At 53.0% G+C, this 10,707-nt stretch overlaps 1 protein-coding gene across 1 annotated transcript in view; it reads left to right on the top strand.

Moving 5' to 3' along the window:
- The first annotated feature begins 303 nt into the window (after positions 1-303).
- The window catches only part of ACOT7 (acyl-CoA thioesterase 7), a 92,979-nt gene continuing 82,575 nt past the window's right edge, over positions 304-10,707 (top strand). The window contains exon 1 of the mRNA XM_044237018.1: positions 304-461. Coding sequence (XP_044092953.1) covers positions 304-461 — 158 coding nt within the window. The remainder of the gene's footprint in view (positions 462-10,707) is intronic.

The following is a 10,707-nucleotide window of genomic DNA, read 5'->3' as shown; positions in this document are numbered from 1 at the left end:
TTGCCGCACGCCGTTCGCCTCGCGGGGCGCTGTGACCCGCAACGGCCGGGCGCCGACGGCCGGAACGCCCCGCACGAACACGCGCCGCGTGGGGCGACGCTGATCCACGCAGCCGCCCCCCCTCGGCGTCGCCCAACAGCCGCCGAACCTTCTGGAAGCGGCGCCCCACGGCGCCCCGCCGCAGCCAGAACCGGACGCCGGGGGAGCCGGCGGCAGCTCGGGGGGCGGGGCGTCTGGGGGCGGGGCCGGCGCAGGAGCCCGCGTTCGATTCGTCGCCGGCGCCCAGGCCCCGCCCCCGGCGCCATGGCCCCGCCTCCTCCCTCCCCCTCCATGGCGCCGCCCGGGCTCATTCATTCCGCGCCAGGCCTGCCAGACACCTGCGCTCTCCTTCAGCCGCTCGCTGTCGCCGCCGGCATGTCAGGCCCCGCCGCCGAGACCCCGTCCGCCATCCAGATCTGCCGGTAAGCGGGGCGCGCGGCGCGGTGGGCGGCCAGGACGCCGAGTCAGCGCGCGGGCCCGCCCCGGCCCGCCCCGGCCAGCGCCCCTCCGCGGCCTCCCCACCCCGCCCCCGCCCCAGCCGGTGCCGGGCCCCGCTTCTCCGTCTCGCCGTCCGCCCGCCGCGGCCGGGATGCGCCTCGGACTCCGCAGCGCCGGCGGCCCCTGGCGTATCCCGGGGACGGCGCGGCGCGGCGGCCACGCAGGCCGTTTGCGGGAGGAATCCGCGCGGCGCCCTTCCGGGCGGGGTCGGTGCGCATCCCCCGCGCCGCGCGCCCCGCCCGTGCCGGAGCGCGCTGGAGCCCCTACCCGCCTCCCGTTGAGCCCCCCTAATTCGAGGGCGTTCTCCGGGCGGTGGCGCCTCGCCCACCGCATCCCCCCAGAGGTGGAGCGCGGATTACCAGCTCGCCCGGCGAGCCCCCGGGGGGGGGTACCCGAGTGGGCGGGGGCTGCAGGGGATCATTCCCTTCCGTGTGATGCCTCGGGTTTCGCGGAGAGCCGGTGTTAAGTGGAAGAGCGGAAAATCCCTTTCCCTGCTGATGGTTTACTGCTCCGTGGAGCCTGGAAGCATCTCACACAATGGGGCGCAGGGTTGTTCTTCGCAGCGGACCACCCCTACCTTCCTCCACGGGCCCGAGGTAGATAGCAGTCCTCCGAGAAGCCGGAGACCCTGAGCTGGCTTATTTCCCGCTGGAGCGCGGAGGGCAGCCTCAAGGTTACTCTCCATCCCTTTGGGCAGAATCAGAAGCAAGCGCCCTGGTATTTGGGGAGTAGCTGAGTAAGGGCAAGAAGTGTGGGAAGGCCGCGCTGGGACCGGGCCTGCAGCGGGGCTGTCCTGCCTGGTGTGCGCTAGGAACGAGCTGCTTCCTGGTGTGGGGCTGGTTCCTGAGGTTTGGAGGTTGGGCATCACACTGAACTTGGGTCCCAGCCAGATCGGTTTCCTGTGGATGTTGACATCTCTCTGGAAAAGGCAGTGGCTGGGTGTGTACTGTAAGTGCTGCATTCACAGGGTGCCTTGATTTCATCTCACTTCTGACCCAGTCAGAAGCCTTTTCTGACCTCAAGGTCAGTTTTGAGTTTTCTAGGGAGAGGAGGCTTGTAAGGAGAACCTTGCTGTGCTCCCTTTGTTATTGGCTGTGCGCAGTCATGGCCACACCAACTCCCAAGCTCCAGGGCAAAAATAATAGAAGCAACTGAGTTGGGTAAAGGACGGGCCTGGTGTCAGGGCCCTGGATCAGGCTCTGCCTTGTATTGGCCAAGTGACCTTGGCATCCAGGATTTGCAGAGGGCTTGTGTATCTTTGGACTCATTCGGTTTGCCCAACTTTCCTGGGAGGGAGGATGGCAGGGGTCTTACCACTGTGAAGAGAGGAAGGAGATTGGAGTTGGAAATTGAGGCTCTGGGAGCCCCAGTGTCTCGGTAAGGTCATCCAGCCACAAGAGCCTGAGGGCAGCCCCTGCCAGGTTGTATGTGTCCAGACCTGTGGATTTTCCACCACACCCCCCCCCCACGTAAAAGAAGATACCGATTTCAATCTACACATCTGTGTGTGTGCTTTCTGTTACCTTGGGTGTGTACGGCGCAGGTTCTAGCATATTTACAATTGCGTATTTTCTTGGAATGGCCTTGGGACAGGTGGGCAGAATGCTTGGCTGAGGTGAGTGGCAGGTGCCCAGCTCAGCTGCCAAAGGGAGTTGGGGCAGGTCACAAGGGTTTGGCCCAGAGAAGCTCCAGGACACTGGAGAGTGGACATACCAGGGCAGGGAGCCCTTTAAGGACATCTGAGCTGATACCCTGCGTTGAAAGAGGAGCCTCCTGGCCTGGGACAGCCAAGCCTGTGAATTTAACGAGTTTCACTGGACACCTCCAGGGAGCCAAGTGGCACGGAGGGACACTGACCAACATGGAACATTTGGTCCCCAGCTTCAGGGGTTCACAGTCCAGCAGGGAAGGATGCCAGAACCCCCACTATACCAGATCATTAAGAGTGGTCACATGCTCACGGTTTGGAAGGCGGTGTTGAAGGGGTGGGGCGCTAAAGGTTGGGGAGGCAATGGTTAGAACCAACTCTGCAGCCCCATGAGGAAAAAATGTAATCTGCCAACTAAACATTAGCATTACTTAAGTGAATGCTGCCTCCACCCCGTTCGGAAACTGCCTGACCTTCCAGTGTCGCATTTTTCTCCTGGGTGGTTCTGAGTGTTAAAGAAAGTGTATCTAGTTAGTGCCTGTTGGAATGGCTGGCACCTTGTAAGTAAATGGAACCTCTTTGTGTCCCAAAGTGGGACGCTGGCTCAGGAGGCCGAGGGGCCTGAATTTGAATCCTAGCTTGGCCTCTTATAGGTGAGTGGCCTTAGGCATGTTCCTTAACCTCGCTGGGCCTCAGCTCTCTTCTTTGCGAACAGGAGATGATAATGCCTGCTCTAGGGATTAAAATCCTTGGCGCAGTCCTGGGCAGTTATAAAAGTGAGCTCACAAGGGGAATGTGAGCTCACAAAGAGAACAGTTCACCTTTGAGAACCTGAACTTTGGACAGTCAGGCCACTGTGCGGTGCTGTCTCCTCCTCTTTCTGATCCAGCCCTATGATGCAGGTGCCCGGACAGCAGTTAAAATCTCAGAAGAGCATGTTTCCTTTGGTTATTTTGGTTTATTTCCTTTGGCTTAAGTAATGTTAATTAATGTTTAGTTAGCAACTTACATTTTTCCTTGTTGGGACTCAGAGTTCTAGAACGTCAGATCTGGAAGGTCCCTTAGAGGCCCCCCAGTCCAGCTCTGTCATGTGACCGGGAAAATGGGGCCCTCAGAGGTTAGGTTAAGGACTTGGTCAAGGACAGACCTTGGACCTTGACCAGGAGCTGAAGGCTATTGGCGGATTATTCCCTGCCAGTGTCCCTGTTGCTGTGGTTTCCCTCCTGCTTTCCAAGCTGAAGTTTATATTTGGTTGTGAGGCTTATTCATGGCATCAGTGTGGGCCCCTAGCAGAAGCCCCCGAGTGTGTGTTGAAATAAAGTTGAAGGACATGTCGTATAACAGGTTGTGGGAGAATAGGGCTTTGTGGGACGCTGATGGACATCCTCCATGTCTGCACTGTCCAATATGGTAGCCATAGTCACTGGCCACTGAGTGCCTGGAGTGTGGCCACACGGGGCGGGGGACTGCATTTTTAATTGCATTCATTTAAATTTATTTAAATATAAACCTACATAGTCCTGTGACTGGTGGCTACATTAGGGGACAGTGTAGTATGGTAGAGGCATGTAGAAACTGGGAATTGTGGCAGGCCTGGGAGAGGAAGGATTTCCTCAGGCTTCAGAAGCTCCCTGGGAACTGCAGTTGGCTCTCAAACCACGTAGCTAATGGGGGCGGACCTTGGTTCGGACTTTGCCCAGGGCAGGTGATCTAGGAGTCATTTATTTGTAGGTAAGTGTGTGAGGTCTGCATGGGGTATTTTGTTTGCATGCTCTTAGATGCAAATCTGCCCGGAAGTGTCTTGAGGTTAGGGACTGACAGTGTTCACTGCTGTGCTGAGAATGCCTTGAGTAGTGCCTGGCGTCTAGGAGATACGACTTCTGGTAGATCTGGCATCAAGTAGCCAAAATGTTAGTGGAAAGGACCTGAATTCTAGTGTGTTAACAGGTTAACATTTTTCCCCTTGGACTCGATCTTTGGGTTTATAGTGGAATTAATAAAAACATCGAATCTGATGTACAGAAGCCATACCCTGAGCTAATGTTCTGGAACATTCTATAGAACAATGCACCGTGCTGACTCCCTTCTTGCTAGGACAGGGAGGCCCTGGAAAAAGGTGCAGCCATTACAGCCCAAGGAGCCTCTGGTTGAGTAGGCTGTTGCTCACCCCACCGCCCAGCCTCCCCCTGCAAGTGGGCCAGGCAACCTGGCATCGCCCTGGATTTGGCACCACAGGCCACCAGCTCCCTGGCTTCCGTCGGGCCGGAAGTTGCTTTCTCCTGTTGACCTTAAAAAGAAAGCTGCCAGTTATTTTACCAGAAAGAAAAAGGGGGAGGTTATTCAGGAACTGCCGGGCAAGGAGGCTTAGGGCAAAAGCACGGACAAGCCTGGGAACAAAGGAGAGGGACGCTGTTTTATATGGGAGGGGGGCGTTCCCGAGCCCTTAGGAACAAGAAGTCTATTGGAGCGAACCGGGAGTGCAGAGTATAGTGGCTTCTCATTGGCCGACGTGTGACAGTCCCCCACTGGCTGGGCTGTTGCCAGGGGAAGGGGAAAGCTTTCTTCCTCGTGCTGGGGCGGGCGCAGCCGAGCTAAAGCCGGTGCCCTGCGGAGCGGCCTTCCCCGCGGCCCTGCAGGCGACGCGGAGCCGCGGCGTGTGGGAGCTCCCCCTGCCGGCGCCCTGACGCCACTCCACCGGTCTCCTTGGACGGACCTTCACTGCACGCTGGGGCTCGTGCAGGGGGGCCCCGCCCCGGGGGACCGCCCCGTGTGCCTCCAGGCCCCCTGTGTCTCCCTGCCAGAGGTGTCCCGGGGAGGGGGATGTATTATAAGGTCACCCGCCCCCACGGACCACCTGCATCCCAGTAACTGAGGAAGCCTCTTACAAATGCACATATTCTGCATGCACATTACACTTAAGTAGAAAAATCAACAAAATGCGGATTTTAAAACATTAACGAGATACTTGGGGGGAACTTGGCTAGTTCTTTGAAACTTAAAAGATACTAAGGAATTTCCAGTGTTTTTAAGGTGAGGTCTCTGTAGTTCTGCTTTTTAAAAAAACGACCTTATAAGGTATGATGTACACAATGAACCGTACCTATTTTAAGCGCACTGCTCACAGAATTCGAGATGTGCACCCCCAGAATTACCACCACCACTGTGACACAGCGTTTCCATCACCCCCAGCGGCCGTCCCAGCCCCAAACCCTGGTAAACAGGTCTGCTTTCTATCACTCTGGTTTCTGCCTTTTCTAGAATTTCGCATGGGTGCAGTTATGCACCTGGCACTCTGCTTGTGAGCGCCACCTGCCGAGTGCGTGTCGTTCGTTCTTCTCACTGTCCAGCTGTGCTACCTGCACTTTGTTTCCCGCCAGTCTGGGAACACCTGGGGTCTTTCCAGCTGTTGGTGATTGTGAAGACAGTTCACACATGTGGATCTCAAAACTTTTAGGACGCCACTGGGGAAACCTGAACACTCACTTGGTATTCAATGTTATATTTTAGGTGAGATCATTGTTTTGTGGTTCTGCTTTTTAAAAATTAATTAATTTATTTGGCAAAGAAAGAGACACAGTGAGAGAGGGAACCAAGCAGGGGGAATGGGAGAGGGAGAAGCAGGCTTCCTGCTAAGCAGGGAGCCCGATGCGGGGCTGGATCCCAGGACCCTGGGATCATGACCTGAGCCGAAAGCAGATGATTAAGACTGAGCCACCCAGGCACTCCTGTGGTTCTATTTTTAGAAGGAGTCTTTCTGGTTTAGAGGGAATGCTGAGATATTTACAAATGCTAAGCTGTGATGTCTGAGATTTGTTTAAACTCCTCCAGAACTGGGGAGTGGGTGGGAACAGAGAGGAAACCGATACATCTGAAACCAGAGTTGACCAGTGGGGCTGTTTAGTGGGGACTTGGGTTCATTTCCTTCTCTCTGCTCTTGTAAGTGATGTTTTCCACAATAAAGAATAAAAAGATGTGGGCACTTGGGTGACTCAGTTGGCTAAGTGTCCGACTCTTGGTTTCGGCTCAAGCAGTAATGTCAGGGTCCCGGGATGGAGCCCTCAGTCGGGCTCTGTGCTCAGCGGGCAGTCTGCTGGAGATTATCTCCCCCTCCCCCTGCTTGCACTCCTTCTCTCTCTAAAATAATTTAAAAATTTTTTTTATTTGAGAGAGCACAAACGGGGAGAGGGAGAAGCAGGCTCCCTGCTGGGCAGGGAGCCCGATTTGGGACTCAGTCCCAAGACCCCGGGATCATGACCTGAGCCGAAGGCAGACACTTAACCAACTGAGCCATGCAGGTCCCCAGTAAATAAAATCTTTAAAAAAGAAAAGGAATGAAAAGACCAACAGCCTCTTGCGTCTCTACTCCAGACCTACTGGTTTTGCATCTTGGGGATCTGGGGCGCAGAAATCTGTGGCCCACCAGTGCTCCACCAGAGCTGGTGAGCCACTGTCTGAAGTAGGGATGGGAATTTTCCACTGTTGTTCTTGTGTCCGCTTTCCTCAGCCACCCGCTGCCAGAACCCATGCGCTAGTTGGCAGCCTCCCAGCCCTCCCGACACCTGCCATGCAGGGACCCTTACCGCCCAGTGGAGCTGCTCACCCCTGCCAGAGGCCGGGTCTGGCCTGATGGGTGGTAGAGGCTTCCAGGTCCTGGAGATGAGAATCTGGGCCATGTTGCTCAGAGTCCCACCCATGTCCTCCTGTTAACTTTAAAAAGGAAAGTTATTTTATCAGCAAAAATGGCTTTATTCAGGAAAATCAGAATTGCAATTCAGGACACACAAGCTATGGAAAGACCATAAGCAAGTCCAACAGACAAAGGAGAGGAACGTTATTTTATGGAGAAGAAGGAGGAAGTCTGGAGGGGTGGTACTGAATGAGAGCTAAGTGGTGACAGTCTCTCATTGGCTGAGCCACAGGAATAGTTGATTTTTTGTAGAAAATCCAATGTACATCTTTTCCTGTTGGGGTCCTTTAGCTGATGATTCTTTCCTGTTGACGATTCTTGTCTGGGAGTCTGTAATTGGCAGTGTTTCCTGGAACTGACGTTGAATGGCATAACCCCCTTCTAGCCTGCTGACTCCACTTGGTTTTACCTTATTAATTTTCATGCCACTTTTGTTTTGTTTTGTTTGGGGGGCAGGGGCAGAGGGAGAGGGAGAGAGAATCTCATGTGGGCTTCACACCCAGTGCAGAGCCTGATGCAGGGGTCTGTCTCACAATCCTGAGATCATGACCTGAGCTGAAATTAGGAGTCAATCACTAACTGACTGAGCCACCCATGTGCCCCCATTGTTTTTAAAAGAGGTTTATTTATTTATGTAGTTATTAGAAAAAGAGAGCGAGAGAAAGTGCTTGAGCAGGGGAGGAGCAGAGGGAGAGAATCCTCAGATGGGGACTCTCTGCACAGTACAGAGCCCAATTCAGGGCTTGATCCCAGGACCCTGAGATCTTGACATGCGCTGAAATCAAGTCAGATGCTTAACTGACTGAGCCACCCAGCACCCCTCTTTTGTTTTGTTTTGTTTTTGGTCAAGCTCTGATGAAGAGTCAGGCCTCCTTATTTAAGATTTTATTTATTTATTTTACAGAGAGTGAGAGACTGCACAAGCAGGGGAAAGACAGAGGGAGCCGGAGAAGCAGGCTCCCCGCTGAGCAGGGAGCCTGACACAGGGCTCTGTCCCAGGACCCTGGGACCATGACCTGAGCTGAAGGCAGACGCTTACCCTACTGAGCCCCCCAGATGTGCCCTCCCTCATTCAGTGGCTTCATCTCTCAGTGCCAGGAAGGACCATTCCCAGTTGTCATGTCCTACATTGGAGGGGGAAGCACATGGCAGTTGGAAACCACTTAAGGCCACATTTGAGTAACAAAGAAGGTTAGGAGTGTGGACTCTCAGGCACTTCCTATCTCTACTACATCTTACCAAGACCGTAGTGTTGGAGATCATCATCTTCCTGGGTACGTCATTTTTACGAAAGTCTGACCCGCAATCAGACCACACAACTGGAAATATTTATGCAACAGAAGAAGTAACATAAGAATTCCAGATTGTGTGGTGGTTCTGTACCAGGACTCGAGGTCTGGAAGTGCCTCCTGGAAGTCTCCGCTGAGACAGGTGAGGAGAGCAGCAGGATGGTGCACAGCCCCGGGACAGGCTGAAGGAGCCCAGGACACTGGGGAAGACCCGGTGCAGCGTGAAGCAATAGCACACGAGCTTTCTGCAAAAATAGTAAAACTTCAAAGGTGTATTAAAATAGTACTGTTGGGGCCCCTGGGTGGCTCAGTGGGTTAAGCCTCTGCCTTTGGCTCAGATCATGATCCCGGGGTCCAGGGATGGAGCCCCGCATCGGACTCCCTGCTCAGAGGGAAGCCTGCTTCTCTCCCCCTACCACCCGGCTTGTGTTCCTTCTCTCGCTGTCTCTCTCTCTGTCAAATAAAATCTTTAAAAACAAAACCAAAACCAAAAAACCCACTATTATTATCTAAAAGAACAGTTTGCAAAAACAAATGTTATCCAATAAGACAGCCTGTAAGGTTGCAAAATCAAGAGACCGTGAATTTGGATAAGAACTCAGAGTCAAGGGGTGCCTGCGTGGCTCAGTGGATTAAAGCCTCTGCCTTCAGCTCAGGTCATGATCTCAGGGTCCTGGGATCAAGCCCCACGTCTGGCTTTCTGCTCAGCGGGGAGCCTCCTTCCTCCTCTCTCTCTGCCTGCCTTTCTGTCTACTTGTGATCTCTGTCTTTCAAATAAATAAATAAAATTAAAAAAAAAAAAAAAAGAACTCAGAGTCAAATAATAGTTCAGATGAAAGACTTCTGTGACTCCTGAACCTTCTAATCCTTCAGAAAATGCAAGTGAGAAACTAATTTGTCATGGGATCATGATGAGGCTGTTTCTGAAAAAGGCCATAATAAAAAAAAAAAAAAAAGAAAGAAAGGTTTTCCCCTTTTCCAAGAGCCTGGGGAGATGCAGATGAGGGCATTTTCTTTCCATGAAAGTGAGAGTAGAGGCAGACAGCGTGGAGAAGGCTTCCAGGCCTGGCTTGGACTGCTCAGGAAAGCTGTGTCGTCAGATGTCATCGACTTCATGGCCTGGAAGCCTGTGCTTTTGGTCACCAGCTGGTCAGGGTTAGGTGCTTCACCTAGATGTGTCCTGTTGGAGTTTGGTGGCACAAGGGCTGGTGAGCAGTGCCTGGGAAGGGCATTTCCAGTAAGGCTGATGAGTCTTTGTGGAAGTGTGTCTTCCAACAGACGAAATCTCAGGTTACAAGGTCTATGTCTCCTGGGAATGAATGGTGAAAAGGTTGGTCTACGAAACATGGTTATTTTTTATTTTTATGTTTTAAAAAGATTTTGTTCATTTATTTGAGAGAAAGAGAGAGGAGCATGAGTGGGGTGAGGGGCAGAAGGAAAAGCAGACTCTCCGTGGGCCTCAACCTGAGCCAAAGGCGGACACTCAAATGACTGAGCCACCCAGGCACCCCTATTTTAAATTCTTAAAAATATATTATTTTTAAAGTAATCTCTACACCCAATGGGGGCTTGAACCCACAACCCCGAGATCAAGAGTTACACACATCACCGACTGAGCCAGCCGGGTGCCCTGTACCAAAGCCTGGTTATTTTTAACAGATGCGGTTAGGACTTTAAAATATTGGAAAGCATCTCCTTTTGTCAACTACAGATCAGAGGAGGCAGGGGCCAAGGGCACCGGATGTCCTGCTACTTAGCTCCACGGCTGAGAGCCTACAAGTTCCAAAGGGGGTCAGTCGGAGATTTGGAAGGACCAAGAGCGGTGCTTTCGGCCACCGCGTCTAGAAGGTCTCTACAACTTTTGCCAACTGAATCTTCATAATGCCTTTCATGTGTTTCACTGACCTTGAGGATTGACCTTGAGGAGTGTGCGTAGTATCCTGAAACTAGCCAAACAGCACAGACTCGTCGAGGCGCCTGACCGTTAAAATGGGTTTCTTGATCACTGTGAAGTTTGACAGGAGTTGCTCAGGTGGGGGCATCCTTTTGAACAGAATTTTTCTTTTTAAGATTTTGTTTATTTGAAAGAGCACAAGCAGGGGGAGGGGTAGAGGGAGAAGCAGACCCCGTAGAGCAGGGAGCCCAACGTGGGACTCGATCCCAGGACTCCGGGATCGTGACCTGAGCCGAAGGCAGACACTTAACGGACTGAGCCCCCCAGGCGTCCTATTGAACAGAAGTTTAACCACCGAAGCAGCAGTGGCCTGCCTATAAGGGAAGGGCTCAAGCCAGTGAGAAAATACACAAACTGTGACTACCACATCTTGTTGTGTTTGTACAACCCATACACGTGAAGGGGTTTCCGCAGATTGTACTTCGGACAGGTGTGTGAAGTAAGCCCTTTTTGCAGCCTTGTTAATATTTCTCCCCCCCACCAAATTTCTCCGCTAATTATTCATGAACACTATAATTTTGTCAGTAAACCCGTGTACAGAGGTAAGTAGTGGGAATTAGAACTTCCGGTAGGCTCAGTTTGTTTTTGGGTC

The sequence above is a fragment of the Neovison vison genome, chromosome 2 (assembly GCF_020171115.1).
Source record: "Neovison vison isolate M4711 chromosome 2, ASM_NN_V1, whole genome shotgun sequence".
In the NCBI taxonomy this organism is placed as follows: Eukaryota; Metazoa; Chordata; class Mammalia; order Carnivora; family Mustelidae; genus Neogale; species Neogale vison.
Note: the sequence above shows the minus strand (reverse complement) of the source record. Positions and strands in the feature narration are given on the sequence as shown.